Source organism: Arachis stenosperma, chromosome 3, assembly GCF_014773155.1.
Source record: "Arachis stenosperma cultivar V10309 chromosome 3, arast.V10309.gnm1.PFL2, whole genome shotgun sequence".
NCBI classification, from domain to species: Eukaryota; Viridiplantae; Streptophyta; class Magnoliopsida; order Fabales; family Fabaceae; genus Arachis; species Arachis stenosperma.
Window position 1 is genome coordinate 170,933,114 of NC_080379.1, and position 18,947 is coordinate 170,952,060.

General features: G+C 32.0%; 3 protein-coding genes across 3 annotated transcripts; all 3 read left to right on the top strand.

Moving 5' to 3' along the window:
- Positions 1-3,226: 3,226 nt before the first annotated feature.
- LOC130969552 (phloretin 4'-O-glucosyltransferase-like) lies at positions 3,227-4,895 on the top strand. Its single transcript, XM_057895326.1, has one exon. The coding sequence runs from the start codon at positions 3,297-3,299 to the stop codon at positions 4,761-4,763; it is 1,467 nt and encodes a 488-aa protein (XP_057751309.1). The 5' UTR covers positions 3,227-3,296; the 3' UTR covers positions 4,764-4,895.
- Positions 4,896-6,820: 1,925 nt separating this feature from the next.
- LOC130968000 (phloretin 4'-O-glucosyltransferase-like) lies at positions 6,821-8,618 on the top strand. The gene has a single exon (XM_057893074.1). The coding sequence runs from the start codon at positions 6,950-6,952 to the stop codon at positions 8,363-8,365; it is 1,416 nt and encodes a 471-aa protein (XP_057749057.1). The 5' UTR covers positions 6,821-6,949; the 3' UTR covers positions 8,366-8,618.
- Positions 8,619-16,219: 7,601 nt separating this feature from the next.
- Positions 16,220-18,012, top strand: LOC130970334 (phloretin 4'-O-glucosyltransferase-like). The gene has a single exon (XM_057896391.1). The coding sequence runs from the start codon at positions 16,275-16,277 to the stop codon at positions 17,724-17,726; it is 1,452 nt and encodes a 483-aa protein (XP_057752374.1). The 5' UTR covers positions 16,220-16,274; the 3' UTR covers positions 17,727-18,012.
- The last annotated feature ends 935 nt before the right edge of the window (positions 18,013-18,947 follow it).

Sequence of the window (18,947 nt, forward strand, 5' to 3'; positions counted from 1 at the left end):
ACAAATGAGAGAAAATCTTTTGGTATTTCATCTTCAGGTTCAAGCTCCTTCACTAAGGATACCGCTCTCTTATACTCTTTCTTTCTCAAAAGATCTTTTATTTGTTCTTCATAACGTAATTTCTGATAGTATACTACTTAGTAATATAGTTTAAGAAACAGATTAAACAAAATCTTTAATAAGCTATGATAATAAGAGAGTAGATAGATGACTGTTAAACAAAAGATGTTTATTGTATTTTGAAAATCAATCCAAATTAAAATTATAGACATAGATGAATATAATAAAGTAGGACTAAAATAAGTAAAATAAACCATAAAAGACCGTAGTTAGTTCATCAATACTGAAACTCAATCAAAAATTTAAATCATAATGCAAAGGCATAAAAAGAGAACACAATGAAAAATTCAAATTTCACGACAACAGAGAGCACAATGCAAAGGCAAAAGAAGTAAGCCACAAAACAAAGTGTGAGAAAAAAAAAAACTAATCCATAGTATGTACAACAAATGCTCAACATACTGGATTTTAAATCGAAGTATAAAACATACATCTGTCAATGGATAAATTAAAAAAAAGCTTCTATTATAAAACATATATCTGTCAATAGATAACGTAAAAAACTTCCACAAATAGATAATTTTTACTGTATATAAACTTGCTATTTGTTACTATTAATACAGGTTTTACATTATGTTTACCCTTAGTGGTATTTGATTTCATTTTATGATATTAATTATTTATTTAATTGCGGGCTATGTATATATAAAAGCTTTCATGAAAGAGAATTCTTCAAATGAAATAATTAATAACAAAATCAGCATAAATGCTTATGAATTAACCAACAAATTAGTCATTGTAACACGGCATATCAACCTGCAAAAATTCTACAACACAAACCTAAAATTTGCTAACTAAGCTAATCTTTGAGCTAGAACTAGATATATTTGATAATCCTTGTTCTTCTTTCACAATATTATTTTGCAAAAAATAAAATAAAATAAACAAAGAACAATTTGCTACAGAGTTCTTAGCTAACTAAGTCATGAATGTAAAAGAGTCAACTACATCAAGCGAATAGATATTTTAATTTTATTAACTACTAGGCAAATATCAATCTTGATTTCACCTATTTAATGCTAATTGATGAGTTTGTTGAGGACAATTAGTTATAATATTATCAAAATTTTAAGACATAGTATGTCGGTGTCAATAAATCAATGCAGTCAAGAACCATTGACTTTAATAACTATGTAAACATCAATATTTGATCAATCTACAAATTCAGAATTATTATACAATCTAATGAAACCAAACAGCTAATTAACATGATAAAAAAGGGAGAAAGGAACGATAGAGTTAGGGTTTAGCAAATATCAATAATGTCAAAAAAAAGAAGAAAAAGAAGAAGACGTACCTGAATGAAGGAGGAAGGGTAGTAGCATCGTAGCTGATGGAGACAAGCGGCGGCGCGTGGCGAACAAAGGAGGCAGCAACTCGCAAGTGGATGCTTTTCAATGGAGATGATGGATGGAGTCGTGAAAAGCAGTCAACGACGGCGAAACGGCAGCGAAGAGAGGCTAACGACGAGAGAGAAAGAGAAAGGGGGAGAGAAGTGAGATTGTAGAAATGGAAGGCAATGGTTCATAAATTTGAATTTCGGGGTCAATTTTATCCTTGGATTTACCGTCGAAAAATCCGCCGATAACGCACAGCTTATAACCAAAGCATTTTTCATATAATTACCTTACCATCGGATTTTTTCTCCCTAACACGGTAATGATCGCGCCATTTTTTTTTCTCCAAGTATATTACTGTCGAAAATTTGAATCCAATAGTAACTCTTTCACCCGACAAATTTATTGGCAAATCCGCTCGTAAATTCGCTAGTAAATCCGCTACTAATCTCCGACGCTAAATCCAACGGTAAATTCGATGGTATTCAGTATTTTTCTTGTAATGGAATGTAAATTAGCACATAAAATAGTCATTTTTGTTGATGTGATGATTGGATTTGAAAGGATGAGAATAAAAAATGGGGTTTAAGAAGAAGAAGAGAGTGAAGAAGAGAATCTATTGAACATAATTTGAGAATCAGGATTTTAAAAAGAGAAAGAGACTACATTGCAAACAAAAAAATTTCATTTGCTACGTCAGTTAGCCATTGACGTGTCAGCGTGGTAGAAAATGAGTCCACTTCAACTTTTCGATAGTCGGTGATGGACTAAAATTGCCTGAGAAACTACTATGAATTTTAGAGTATAACTTTGAAAACAAAATTAAGTAGAGACCACTTTAAACCTTGAATATAAAATTTTAGAGATCATTTTGAGACTTAATTCTTTTCTAAAATTTGGAATTTTCTATAAACGTTAATTATTTTTTTAAAAATCAATTGTTCTTTTCTAATTTCTTAACCTGTCATAGAAAACATGCTTCCGAAAACTGAGATTTCCTTACGTTTCAAAGGTGATAAGTATCAGAATTTCCACAAGCAAAGTTGATCAGATGATCCACTAGGTCCCAAACAATTTCGTAAGCTCAAACGTCACAAGGTAGGACAAAGACAACCAAAAATTATATCTTATATCCAAAATAAATATTTACATATACACTATTACCGTTCTCGTTCTTTAAATATAAAATCAATTTTACTTAAATAATAAAGTTAGAATATTTAAAAAAATTATATTATTTTTTCATATGTAATATTTTGATTTTTTTTTATTTTTTGTAACTATATTATGTATACATAAAAAAATAATTATTTATATAAAATAAATATATATATTAAAAATATATAAATATATAATAACTATTTTAAAAATTTACTTTTGTATGTACACATAATATTTGTATGTTTTTTATTGTTTAAATGCCTAAATGAATCCATTTCTGAAGGTGTAATATTATATAGCATAGTGAGATTAGCTCAACTAATTAAGTTAAGAAGGGTAATCTCTCTGGATTCAAATTCCATTTTACATAAAAACAACACGTTTATATTGAATATAGTAGTAATGTACAAAACAAGAAAAGACACATACATGGTTTGGAATTTAAAAATGCTACATATATTATTTTATTTTACTTATTTGAATATATAGTTTTGATTTTAATACGCATTTTTAACAAACTATTGATTTAATGATTGATTTTTTAACCACCAAATTGTTCAAACTTCAAACCCCTATATATTATTTCAACGTGTCAGTTGTCACCTCGTTACTAATTCATTAGTCCAAAGAAGAAGGTGCGTGTTCAGTTACCACTCAGCTGCTGCCACCACCGCCATCATGCACCGTCACCACGTCCTTCTCATCACATACCCCGCACAAGGCCACATAAACCCTTCCCTCCAGTTAGCAAAGAGGCTCATTAATTTAGGCGCACGTGTTACCGTTTCCACCACCGTCCACATGCACCGCCGTATGTCCGACAAACCCTCCATCCGCGGCCTCTCCTTCGTCCCCTTCTCCGATGGCTTCGACGATGGTTTCACCCTCTCCGATGACTCCAACTATGACCACTACATGACCGAGTACGAGCGCCGCGGCACAGAGTTCGTCACCGATCTCATAAACTCCGCCGCCGAAGAAGGCCAGCACCCTTTCACTTGTGTAGTCTACACCTTCCTACAAAACTGGGTGGCAGAGGCGGCGCGTGCATTTCACCTTCCCTCGGTTGTGCTCTGGCCTCAACCAGCGGTGCTCTTGGACATCCACTACTACTACTTTCACGGGTACCGTGACTACATCAACGAGAAAATTACCAAAGAGCCCTCGTCGTGTTCCTTGGAGCTTCCAGGGTTGCCGCGGTTGCAACCCTCATGTGACCTACCTTCGTTTTATTTGGAATCAAATAATTCGATTAGTAAGTATCGGAACTCTTTCATTGCTTCGCTGATTGAAAAACAGTTTCGACATCTTGATCAAGAAGTCAAACCAAGAATATTAGCCAACACCTTTGAAGCGTTGGAACCTGATGCCCTGAGGGCCGTTGATGATAAATTGGACGTGATACCAATCGGGCCGTTGATTCCGTCGGCGTTCTTGGACGTTGAAAAAGATGGCGATGGTGATAGTTCCTATGGCGGTAATATTTTCAAACACTCAAATGATTACGTAGAGTGGTTGGACTCACAGGCGGAGAGATCGGTGGTTTATGTGTCGTTTGGAAGCTTCTGGGTGTTGGCGAAGAAGCAGATGGAGGAAATGGCGCGTGCTTTGTTGGATTCAAGGCATCCATTCTTGTGGGTTATTAGGAAGAAAGAAAAGAAAGAGAAAGAGAAAGAGGAAGAGGAAGATGAAGAGTTAAGCTGCAGAGAGGAATTAGAAGCAAGGGGGAAGATAGTGGAGTGGTGCTCGCAGGTGGAGGTTTTGTCGCATGGATCGTTGGGATGTTTTGTGACACACTGTGGTTGGAATTCGACAATGGAAAGCTTAGCATCTGGGGTACCAATGGTGGCGTTTCCGCAGTGGGTGGACCAGAAGACGAATGCGAAGCTAATAGAAGATGTGTGGAAGACAGGGGTGAGGGTGGATCGTGAGGAGGAGGAGGAAGAAGGGGTGGTGGAAGCTGGTGAAATAAAGAGGTGTGTGGAGGTGGTGATGGGAAGTGGAGAGAAGGCGAAGGAACTGAGAGAGAATGCAGACAAGTGGAAGATGTTGGCAAGGGAAGCTGTGAAGGAAGGTGGCTCTTCGGAGCAGAATCTCAGGACTTTTCTTCATCAAGTGCATGACTTACTGCCTCAAAGTAGATGAGATCAACCCTTATCTTGTATCAGATTTTTCTTCTCATTCTTGACTCTTTCTTACGTCAAAATCTACTATGAATCAACTAGAAAAGAGGTTAACTCTAACGAAATAGTTAAAACAAAAAATAATTTTTTGTTATTCTAATTTTTTAAATTTTAAAATAAAAAATAAAAAAATTAATTTTAATTAATTTATATTATAATTGGCCCTTTAGATATTTTCTTGTCTAAATATACCTTGTGTTTTATATTATGTTTTGTTTTTTTTTTTCCTAATACCTTCATGGGTTTCTTTGTCAATTGAAAATCAATAAGAAATTGAAAAAGTCTAGGGAGCTAGTAACTTTGTTAAATTCTGATCATTACCAGTAAAAAAAAATAAGTTATTATTAGATGAAATCTCACATCAATCTTACACCATTAAAATCATTATTGATGGCTATATGATTGTTATAAATCACAAAAATTATTGGCCCTAGTATTGCTCTAAGAAATTATAAGAAAATATTTTTTTGTTTATAATAATGTTTTAAAATATTTAATTGTTAATTTGTTGTTCGCAAAATTAAAAAACTTTTTGTCAGCAATTTATTAAATTTAAGATATTTTTTATTATTTATTCAAATAATAAATTAAAATTTAATTAATATTAACTCAAATACTAAAAAATATTAAAAAAGTTGTTGTTTCAAAAATATCGATCTATATCACGTAGTATAAAAAAAGAACTAAATAATATTAAAAAGATAATAGTTTAAAGTAATTTTATTTAACTTAATATTTATAATTTTATATATATAATATTTATAATTATATATTTATTATATTTAAAATTATTCATTTATTTTAATAATAATTAAAATATATATAATAAAATATTTTAAATTAATTTAGTTTCATTTTTATTATTTTTTCATTTTTCTTAAAATATTGAGCACATGAATCCCAATGCGCCATCTCAAATAATGTAAATGGACAATGTCTTTTTGTACTAGTTTATTTGTCTTTTTCTTTTTAAAAATGTCATTTATATATTAAAATTAATAATTAGTATACAATTAAATTAAAATATAATAAATTAAATAATATGTATTTATACAATTATGTTATATGTATATTAAAATTAATCATCAAAATTAGTCATTAGTATAAAATATAAATTAAATAAATTAAATTACATATTTATTTATACACAAATATATTAAAAATTAATTTTAATAATCAATTTTAATATATAAATAATATTTTTAATATATATAAATATATAATAATTAATTTTACTATATATTTAACATGATTAATTTTTTATTTTATATTATTATTATAAAATAAAAATTCCTATGCAATTAGTTTGTGTGAAAGTTAATAATTAAAAATTATTAAATAATAATTTTATCAAACATATTAAATTATTTACTCTAATATCTGTATATCTCTAATATTCTCTATTTTATTATAATATTTTGATTATTTTCATGGGATGAATCATTGGCCATCAATCATGGCTCATATGAGTACCAAAATTTCGGTCATAACTCATCATTTGGAAATCGAATATACAGACCACAAAATCATAGCAATATTTCATTATTATATTTATTCAATTATGCTTTTGTATACATTAAAATTATTTTTATTAATATAATATATATTAAAATATAAATATACATTAAAAATATATTAAATTATATATATTTATACATAAATATATTAATAATTAATTTTAATATATAAATATTATTTTTACTATTTATTAGCTATAGTTTAAATAGTAACGTTTCCAATTTCCAAAAATTAGTTGTTTCATTATTAGCTAGAGCTTAAAGCCTTAAATAGTAAGGTTTTCAAATATTAGTTGTTTTATACTTTTATTATTATAATTTTTTCTTTTGAGGAAACATCAATCATTACTCATCATTTAGAATTTTTACAAAAGGAATGATAGAAAGTCAATAAATTTTATAATTTTTAATCATTAATTAATTAATCATCTAATCATCATTACTCATCACTCACTTATTTTTTACAGATTAAGTACCGATAAAATTTTAATAAAAGTATAAGTTTTTAGATTTTTTCTTCCCGAAAACACACTGGCAACAAAATCATATCATAGCACTTCACTACTCTATAGCTCCAACCGCCCAGTACTTATCTTTACACACATAAGCTCTATAATTCAGCCACCGCACCATGGTCCGCCACCGCTTTCTCCTCGTAATCTACCCGGCACAAGGCCACATAAACCCGGCACTCGAATTCGCCAAGCGACTCATCTCTTTAGACTCACACGTCACCCTCGCTATCACCATCTACCTGCACAGCCGCATGGTCAATAAACCCTCCATCCCCGGCCTATCCATCGTAACCTTCTCCGACGGTCACGACACCGGTTTCAACGCCATAGCCGGCGGAGACGAAGACTACAAGCTCTACGCTTCCGAGTTGAAGCGCCGCGGCTCAGATTTCGTGGCAGACCTCATAAGCTCTAGTGCAAAACAAGGTCACCCTTTCACCTGCGTAACCTACACCTTGCTCGTTCAATGGGCACAAGAGGTGGCGCGTGGCTTTCACCTCCCTTCGGCGCTTTTGTGGATCGAGCCAGCCACGGTTTTCGCAATCTTATATCACTACTTCCATGGATACGATAACTACATCAATGAGAAAAGCAAGGAAGAAAAGGCATCTTCATCGTATTCCATAGCACTGCCTGGTTTGCCGTTGTTGTTTTCGGCGCGTGAAGTACCCAGTTTCTTGCTGGTAGGAAGACCAAGTTTCTTGTCTTTTCTTCTTGAATCGTTTGAAGAGCAGTTTCAGGAGCTTGACAAAGAGACCAACCCTACAGTTCTCGTGAACACCTTTGAAGCTCTTGAAGCAGAGGCCCTGAAAGCCATTGATAGAGTCAACATGATCCCCATCGGGCCGTTGATTCCGTCGGCGTTCCTGGACGGGAAAAACCCCAACGATACTTCATTCGGAGGTGACCTAATTCAAGACTCAAATGATGGCTACATTCAATGGTTGAACTCGAAGGCAGAGATGTCAGTGGTTTATGTCTCATTCGGTAGCTACTTTCCGCTATCTAAGAGACAGAAAGAGGAAATAGCACGTGCGTTATTGGATTGTAGACTTCCATTCCTGTGGGTGATTAGAGACGAGGAAGAGTTGAGTTGCATGGAGGAACTGAGAAAGAAGGGGAAGATAGTGAAGTGGTGTTCACAGGTACAAGTGTTGTCCCACGCTTCGGTGGGTTGTTTCGTGACACACTGTGGTTGGAACTCCACCATGGAAAGCCTAGTGTGTGGGGTTCCGGTGGTGGCGTTTCCTCAGTGGTCGGATCAAAAGACGAATGCGAAGTTAATTGAACAAGTGTGGAAGATTGGTGTGAGGGTGGTGGAGGATGAGGAAGAAGGGATAGTGACGGGTGGTGAAATAAGGAGGTGTGTGGAGATGGTGATGGAGAGTAATGGAGAGAAAGCGAAGGAAGTGAGAAGGAATGGAGAGAAATGGAAGATTGTGGCCAAGGATGCTTCCAAGGAAGGGGGTCCATCCGACACCAACTTAAAGGCTTTCCTCAACGCTACGCTTTTATCAACAATGAATGATTGACCACGACCGTTGCAAAACAAAATGATAATTCATATATAAAGAACACGAATCTCTCATCTCACCCATAATTGTGTATTCTGATTAGATCTCATAAGAAGAAAGATGCACCTCTAAATTATATCCGATAAAGTTATTATCAACCAATATAGCCAAAGAACCGAACCACTTTTGTGTGTGTGTAATTGTTAAAGGTTTGGACTAGTCACAATTATTTGTGATCATGGTGATAATACTTGTTTATTTGAAATTATGGGTGATGTTTGTGGTTATTTATGATTAATTGTTTAATGGATTGTTTTTGGAAATCTTTTGTCTTATTCTTCTGTTTTTTTTTTTCTTTTGACTTTGGTGTATTGAGTTAAAGATAGAGTAATAAGGTTAAATAATAGTAGAAAAAAAATCCAAACACACATGAATGTGATTTCATAAACACGAAGGGTGAATTAATACTCAAAATTATCTTTAAAATTTTATCTCTAATTTAATTTAGTCTTTAAATTTTTAATTAATTTAATTTGTATCCTAAAATTTTGAGTTATGAGTCAAATTGATCTTTTTATCTATTTTCGTCATTAAAAAAAAACTGGCGTGGTAATTTTAATTAATATTTGGCACTGTTAACGATTATATGACGTAGCAAAAATCTTATAAGCACTAATTTAATCTCTAGGAATTTGAACATAAAAACTTAGATTGTGCCCCAAATATCCTAAATTAAAGCTATTTTTGGTGAGTTGGGAAGATGCTAAACAGCAAAAGTGAAACTTCCAAAACCTCAAGTAAATCATATTCACTTATTCAGATGGTAGATGAGTGAGAAACGCACATTTAAAACTAAATTTAAGAATCAAAATTATAATTCAAAAAAATTCAAAATTACAAAACCATCAGAATCAAATTAAAAAAAATTAAAAAATTCTAAATTTTATATCCTAAACCTTAAACAATAAAAACTTAGATCCAAATCTTACCAAATTCTTATTCCATATGAACAGATGTGTTCCTCTCCTCCTCTCATTCATTTACTTAATTTTACAAAGAAAATTCATTCAATGACTTTCGGCCGGATGTATTTTTAAAATATTTGTTATTTGTTATATTTATTTATTTAATATTAAATAAATAAATTCTTTTTCTAATTAACATGTATCCAATTTGTTCTTTCTTCCTTCTCTTCCTTTCCTTTCTTTTGTTAGGTGAGAGAAGATTGTGGCTATATTTTTTTTAAATAGTTCGTGGTTGAAAGCTTTTGTAAATATTATGTTTATGGGTTGATGTGATGGAAGAATTTTAATTATATATAGATATATATCATTGTAAAAATTTAAACTACTAAAACTAAAAATATTAATATTATTTTTAATAATATATTTAATCACATGTGTAATTTAATGTTACTATATATATATATATATATATATATATATATATATATATATATATATATATATATATATATATATATATGCCATCCTCGTTCACCTAGCTAAAGCTCTAAACCACACACCTATCCCTAGCAGAAATTGGACCATAAAAATGCTGGACTGCATTTATTCTTTTTCGTAACAGAGAAAGAAAAACATATAAAAAAACGTGTGCAATACATAAAAGGTGTTTTATCAAACATCTAAAATCTATCTATAATAAGTTAAATTATTCGGTATGCCGCGTATGTTTGTATGTCTATCCATTGCACCCAAGAGACACATAAATTGATAAATAAGGCCACTTCTATCTATCTATAAATTGATGTTTAAATTTGATCTAATTTATTTTTTATAATAAATTTTAAATTTTAAAAATTATTTATTTTTATATTTTAAATTAAATATTAATTTTTAATATTTTTAATAAATTAAATATTACTTTTTAGGTATTATAACAATCACCTAAATATATATAAATAATGTCAAATGTCACATCTTTATCGTCTAAAATAATTAAATATATATAAAATTATTTATTTCATAAAACTTAAGTTTAGTGAAAAAAGCACAATCAGAGGTGGAAATAGATTCGATAAGGTTAGATTTTATTTTTGACAAAACAGATTTATAATGTAGTTAATTAACTGAAATCTAACTTATGATTTGTTATGTTATTTTTTTAATATTAATAAACCTGATTTATTATTTAATTTGGAATGATATACTAGTGTGTCAGTATGATCTAACATATTTTTACATAAAATATTTTTAAAATATTTTTTTATATATAATATATCAAAGAATATTTACTTTGATTGATCTCTAAAAAATTTTAAATTAGATATATTAATTCTTGATAAATTTTAATAATTTTATGAGTTTTTAATAATTATTGACATTCGTCAAATTGGTCCCCTATCTACTTAATCCGTCAAATCCTAATAGCATTATCTTATATGGCATATATGTCAAAGTAAACTAAAAATAAATCATAACTTTTATGTTAAAACCAACACCAGTGTTTGGCATTAAAACCATAGTAACTATTTGTCAACAATAGACAATCAAAATAAATATTTAGTATCACATCATAAACAGCAATTACACAATATAAAGTTTAAAAACTAAAAACCAAAAAAAATAACAACAAATTTTTAGCGTGCAGGCAGCAATTTCTATCATATCCAAGAACAAGACGCAATTATACTCATCAATCATGTAAAATAAGATAGAATATAGTAAAAAATGAATATAGTTAAAGATATTGGTCTCCAATAAATGATATTATCAATTAAATTAATCTCTAAAAAATAACTATATTTTTGTGTTTTGTAAAACAGAAATTAATTTGTCCTTTGATCGATTTCACGTACGTGTCAATTAACGTCTAATTCAGTTGATTAATGTGTCACGTGAAACAATATTATTAGAGTTTAATAGGTCGAGCTGACAAAAAGACCAATTTGACAAATATTACTAATTATTAGAGATTCATAAAACTATTGAAATTTGTTAAAAATTAATACATCTAATTTAAAATTTTTTAAGTACTAATTTGTTCAATATTTATTATATATAAATTTTTAAAGTAATTAAAACATGTAAAAGTATTTATAATAATACAGTATAATAAATTTAAAAAATTTAATAATGTTTTAATCTAAAAAAATTATACATTTATTTATAAAATAGACTAATTTGTAAGTTTAGATTTAACAACCAACAAAATTAAATGTTTAAAATAACTTGGATTTGGACATAAGTAATTTGTGATGGGTTATTAGGCTAGACCGAACGCATGTCATTACCCTGTAGGCTTTGGCCTATTTCCATTTCTATCTCCAACACACTTGTATTAGAAAAAAAAATATATTCTTTTAGATGCGTGTAAATTTTATATAAATCTTGTTCTGTTTTTATTTACTTTATAATTTTTTTAAGAGTAATAATTTTCAAATTCTAAAATTTTATTCATAGTAATTTTTTTCACTCTTTTTATGTATTGTTAATCAATAGTATATAATATCATCAAATTTTTTAATATTGTTAGACTTTTAATTTCAGTGACATTTATGTTAATATTGGTTCAACAAAATTGAACATGATAAATTGTTTTTCATCGTATACTATTTTATTATTATAATAAATTAATAATAATAAAATTTCAGACATTATATAGATCGAGTAAACAGGAGATCAAAGTAAAGGAAGAAGAATAAATTACTAGTAGTGATTTTGATTCCCAATTTATCTTGTTAAGATTTTATTGAAAAAGCAACTTAAAATTCATCAAAAAAATGACAAACTTCACATAATACATAAAATTCGTTGAAGAGAGTGGCAACAAAGTTCACCGAAGAAAATGACAAATTTGTCCCGACGCAAAGAAAAAAGATTTTCAAAAATTAAAGTTGAAATAATTTATTTTTAAAAATAAAGTTTTTTTTTTATTTTATATAAAAAATCTTTATATTATAATATCGTCCATTTTAAAAGATTTAAATTAATTAAATGTCTAATATATAATTATCTAGGAAACGCATGAAATTAGATTCTTTCCATTTTTTATTTAAAAAAATAAAATTTAATTTTCATATAATATATTTTATAAATAAAATAAAAAATATTAAAAAATTAAACATCACACATTCCTTAAAAAAAATCGACAGAAATTGATACACAACCACCACATCGTGTATAAGGGACCGAATTTATACTTAAGCCAAGATAAATCAATGTAGTCCTTACACGTGTTCTTAAATGACCAGCCACAACTGTATTCAATTTAATATTGAGTTTGTTTTTATATATTAAAAAAAAAACGAAAATGTTTGGTAACGAAAGAAAATTAATAAAAAACAGTCATAATTTATTTTATTTAGTATTTATTAATTATTGTGATAATTAATCATAACAAAAAAATTGTTTATTACATATGAATTTACAGATAGATTTGATCTTTATTATAGACAGATTTTTTATTACCGACAAATTTTGTTCTACTGTAAAAGCCTTATCAAAAATTACTTATCGGTGATTTACTGGCAAATTTTTTTTCGTTATTAACAGAATTTTCCTCGGTGATGAACCCCTTTTTGCTAAAAACTCGTCAAATTTTTCGATAGATTTTTTTCTGTGATTTACCGACATATTTTTTTGTTACCGACAGATTTTTTTTCAACAATCATCACTTCAATTTCGCTTAACTCGTCCGATTTTTTGACAGATTTTTTGTGGTAACTAGCGTCAGATTTTTCGTCGATAATTGGAGCTTGAAAAAGCATTTCTAACTCTAATTACAAATAAAAAATTCATCTATAAATCCGTCAATAAAATAAAACAGACATTTTTTTAGATTTTTTCGTTACAAAATAAACCTGATTTTAGAAGTGTCTAGAAGACAAATTATTGCAGCATGCATCAAAATGAAAAACAGGAAATAGAGGGCTTACTTGACCGGAATAATAGAATGGAAGCTGTTTTTAGCTATTTCTCAAAAAAGCACATTATTACACTACATTTTTTCACACATGCGCGCGCACACATATATATGATTCATTTTTTTATCCAAAGCACCAATATCCCAAATTCTAAATGCCAAAACCAAATAGGCTGTAACTAATCTTGGTGAGGACACCCACCATGAGGTAAAGCTCTTCACCCAGATACTTCTTTTAAACAAAATAAGTGTTTAATCACTTGATCCATGGACTCAATCTTTATCATGAATTTATAAGCTTCAACTTATTTTAGAAAAAAAAGACTTTCATTATTAAAAGGAAGACCACTTTTCACATAAATAATTCTTTTAAAATAATCAGTATTCGAATTTTTCCCTTACTTTATTTCAATAAGGAATCATTTTCTCCAAAGCAGAACAAAGCACACCCTATATATCAATATCATGAACAATTAAAGTAAGTAACATTTGGATTGAACTGGAGGAAACCAAAAATACCAAATAAGATTCCTCCTCCAACCTATCCCTATTAGCTTCATCAACTCATTCTTTACACTGCTTCAAGAACACCTTGTACCTATCCAATGCAAGTCCACCAGTATCATATAGTCTTCATCCACAATCACACCACCTTCAAGTTGTTCCAAACTCACTCTCCTGGCCAACATCTTATGCGCCTCCCTCATGAACACCAGCTCATCCCTATCCACCTCCACCCCCACGGTAGCCAATCCTGCGGCGGCAAGCGCACCACCATAGGACCCGCCTAAAGCATCTCAATAGGCTCCAGAATCTCCCCTTTGATCTCAAACTGCTTCTCAGAGAATTCGTCCTCGTCCATCTCCAATTCCTCCATTTTCTTCTCTCTGTAGCTAGGGCTTAGCATGTTGAATGCTTCACTGGCTTCGGGAGTTTTCAAAGGCATCTCAGTATGAACTAATTGAACAATAAAATCTACACAATCAGTATTTCAAACATAAAAATAAAACTCTAAAAAAATGAAAGTGATAAACTCAAAAATTAACCGAATTCGAGGATGGATTCTTGATATTCTGGAATAGGAAAATTCTAGGAGTAGTAGCAGATCTAGAAGTGCGAGAAGGAAGACGAAAGAGAAAGAAAGAAAGAAACAAAGCAAAAGAAAAATAAAACAAAATAGCTACGCATGCATAAGAGGACAGCAAAATCAAATAAGAAATGGACGACGTAAGCCATACCTGGACTAGAACGATGACAGAGTGCTGCAAAGTGCGAGGAGCGGCAATGAATCGGACGAGATGCGGAAAAGCTCGACAAAAAATTGTGAACTGGAGGAGAGGCTGGCGTCAGTGTAGCAGCGAATAGGAAGAGTGATAAAGGTTTGGAAGAGATTAGGGTTACCTACATAGTTGAGGCGAGATCGAAACAGAGTAATTTCTGCACATTAGGATTCGATATGACGACGCGATCAACATACGAAGAAGAACTGGGAGGGGGTGTGACGGAGCTTCGATGTGACAAAAGTTCAGTGCGACGGTTGTGCAAGGCGGAGAGGCACCGCCGATGAAGCATTTGGAGGAGATAGGTGTGGAGGCGCGGATAGGTGTTATGTGAAACGAGGAGACAAGTTTAAAGCAACACTCTTATTTTAATATTTTCGACGAAAAATTTTAAATTACAGATAGATTTTCTGTCTATAATAAATTATTAAAAAGCATCGTTTTTCTCATTTGAATATAAACGGATTTTTTGTCTATAATTATTTTCCACGAAAAAGATAATTTTTCCGATAGATTTTCTAACAATTTTTTTTCGTCTGTAATTTATACTAATTCATTTTTTTGTTTTTGACAAAAATTCCGTTGCAAATCTGCCTGTATTTCCGTAGGATAAAATCTGTCGAAAATATCCGTCTGTAATAAGTAGTTTTCTAGTAGTAAATGAATGTTAAATAAGGAAAGTTTTGGCTATTTTTTTATGTCTCACTAGCATTATCGAAAAAAATAGGGAGACAATGAAAATACTAAACAATGAACAATGAAGTAAAAAAAGAAATTAAAATTATAAATCAAATTATGAATTAATTATTTTTAATTTCAGATTTTGAAATTTAAAAAAGAAGGATTTACAATTAAACTAATGAAAATGTTTGGTAACAAAAAAAATAGCCAAAAACAGTCATAACTTGTCTTATTTAACATTCATTAATTGTTTTGATAATTAATGAATGCTAAATAAAACAAGTTCTGGCTGTTTTTTTGTCCCCCTAACATTACTGGTCCACAGAGTCATCCCGGCGTTGCTGCCCTTTCTCGCTGTCTCGTCCGACACCGCCCAGCCGACGTCGCCCATCCTTCCGCTGTTGCCGCCCAGCCTCCCGCCAACGATGCCCAGCTTCTCCGTGTTCCACTTGCACGCTGTAGCAATGGGAGATCGCGCCGCTGATGCCTCGTACATCCTTGTTACTGCTGTCCACCCACCGCCGGCCGTTCGCAGGGCGTCGTCTCCCGTCGCACCATTGATCGAGACTCACATTATCCCCGTCATTTGTCCTTCCCGTCGTGTCGTTGTTGTTGTTGTGCCGCTCCTCATCAACGCTGTCCTTCTTTCCACCGATTCGATTCTTTCTCTTCCTCTGTCCTTATTTAAAATAATAATTTATATTTTTTTACTTAAATAATTTAAAAATTTTCTTTTTTTTTGTATATCATTATGAAAAAGTCTAAGAGCCAAACAATTTTATTAAATTCTGATCAGCATGTAACCAATAAAAAAAAGTGAGTCATTGAATAAAATCTTATACCAATCTCACACCATTAAATTATCATTGATAATTATTTAATAGTTATAAATCATAAAAATTACTGTCCTCTAGCACTCTTCGATCATTGTTGGTATTGTTTAGATATCTCATGCCTCTCTAACGGAATTGATCTATAAATACCCGACACTAGCAAGAGAGGGTAAACCTTCAATTATCATTATCTATTCTATACTTCTCTTGCTACATTCAGCTTCACAGCTTGCTACTTTCACTTCCACCATGGTAAACCAGAGCCACCGTCACCACCGCTTCCTCCTCGCAATCTACCCCGCACAAAGCCACATAAACCCTGCTCTTCAACTCGCCAAGCGACTCATCTCTATGGGCGCACATGTCACCCTTCTCATCACCCTCCACGTGTACCGCCGCATGGCCAACAAACCCTCCATCCCTGGTCTCTCCCTCGTCACTTTCTCCGATGGCTACGATGCTGGTTTCAGCGTCTTTTCCGGAGGGGACGACGACTACAGGCTCTACTCCTCGGAGCTCAAGCAACGCGGCTCCGACTTCATTGCCCACCTCATAGCCTCTCGTGCTATGGAAGGCGAACCTTTCACTTGTTTAATTTACACTTTGCTTGTTCCTTGGGCACATGAGGTGGCGCGTGCTTTTCAACTCCCAACCGCGCTGCTGTGGATTCAAGCCGCCACGGTGATGAGTATTGTCCATCCATACTTCCATGGCTGCGAAACTTACATCACCGACAAGATTAAAAGCAAAGATGAGCCATTTACAATCCCGGGTTTGCCCTTGTTGCTATCCTCATGTGACGTTCCAACTTTCTTGTTGGTATCAACAACAAACCCCTTGTCTTTCATCTTCCCCCTTTTCGAGGAGCAGTTTCGAGTTCTTCACAAAGAAACTAACCCTACCGTCCTCGTCAATACTTTTGAAGCTCTCGAGCCGGAGGCTCTGAGAGCTGTTGATGGAATCAACATGATTCCTATCGGACCGTTGATTCCATCCGCTTTCTTGGACGGCAGCAACCCCCGTGATACTTCATTTGGTGGTGACATTTTGCATGCAAGTAATGATTATGTCAAATGGTTGGACTCACAGGCGGAGTCTTCCGTTGTTTACGTGTCATTTGGTAGTTACCACGAACTGCCTAAGAAACAGACAGAGGAAATTGCACGTGCTTTATTAGGGTGTGAACATCCATTTCTGTGGGTTGTTAGAGAAAATTTAATTAAAGTTGAAGAAAGGAAAGAAGAGGAAGAGTGGAGTTATATGGAGGAACTGAAAATGAAGGGGAAGATAGTGAAGTGGTGTTCACAAGTTCAAGTGCTGTCCCATGCTTCGCTGGGTTGTTTTGTGACGCACTGCGGTTGGAACTCCACCATGGAAACCCTAATTTCAGGGGTCCCAGTGGTGGCGTTTCCACAGTGGTCGGATCAAAACACAAATGCGAAGCTGATGGAAGATGTGTGGAAGATAGGGGTTAGAGTGAACCCTAAAGTGATAAATGAGGAAGGGATAGTGGAAGCTGAAGAAATAAGGAGATGTTTGGATATTGTGATGGGGAGTGGAGAGAAAGCAAAAGAAGTGAGAAAGAATGCGGAGAGATGGAAGATGTTGAGTAGAGAAGCAGCCAAAGAAGGTGGTCCCTCAGATACGAACCTAAGGGCTTTTGTGAATGGTGTTGGAGAATTAATGCATGTGGATGGCTAAAAGTAGTTGAATGGACTCTTATAAATTATACTAGGTTTTTAATTTCTGAACTTTAATGGTTTCCGTTTTGGGTTAATTATTTAATTCCTTTGGGAGAATGATATATTGCATCCCATAATTAGTTAATTTTATTTTAAGGCCTCTTTAGAGGTTATTGAAAATATAAGAAGAATAAATAAATAAATAAATAAGGTGTGTGGCAAGGTGCCACTGGTTAGGCTAGCTTATTAGCCATCTGTTTATTTGTGGCAAGATGTTGTTTAATTTATGTGTGTAACCTTTTATATTATAGATTATAATTGTAAGATTATATAATTTGGTAGAAATATTATATTTATTTATTTTTATTATCTCCTAAATATTATTAAGGAACTAACCTAACCTAGCTATGTTACCTCGTTCGTTAAATCTCCATACCATGCATCATGCATGATTTTAATAAAAAAAAATAAAAATAAGTAAAATTTATTATTTTTGACCAATACATTTAGATTTACTCAACGTTAATATTCAAATTAAGAAAAAATTTAAGACCAGTATTTTTATTAAAATTTGGCGAATATTTAACTAACTAAAAGAAAGTGAATAATTTCACACCATTAAATATAATCTCACACTATTAAAAAAATTAATAATAATTAAATAATAATTACAAATCATAAAATCTGTTCACTCCTAACACTTTTTCTCGTACTAAACCACTCCTCATCACAAAATAGTACAGGAGGACCTACGCCAAAATATAGTAGTTGTGGTGTCATTAATATTCTCAGAACTCAACCACAATAAAGATTAAAGAGGACTATACAGGATTCACCACACACACACAAGCACCTTTTAACATATGATCGAGTGCACAACTTACCTTATATTTACTAACACTTCATCATGCACGAGCTTCATATTGAAAGTTGAAAGTAACTATTACGGTACGAGCTACGTGGGTGGTGCAGCAGTGAGCATTTTAATTTGCCACGTTTTAATCACAGTTTGTATTGTGATCACAATTTCTTAGGTCGCTATTGCTGCTGAATAATAATGCCTTTTCTTTCTCTGATTGCTTCCGTCCAATTGTCATTAGTTCTCTGGTAATAGTTAGATCATGTGAAAAAATAAAAAACACCATTTTCTCCTAAATTTTTGAATTCGAATACTTTATAAAAAGGCTTGGGTGACTAACAATTTTTTAAGCCAAATAACTTTATTTTAGAGTAAATAAAA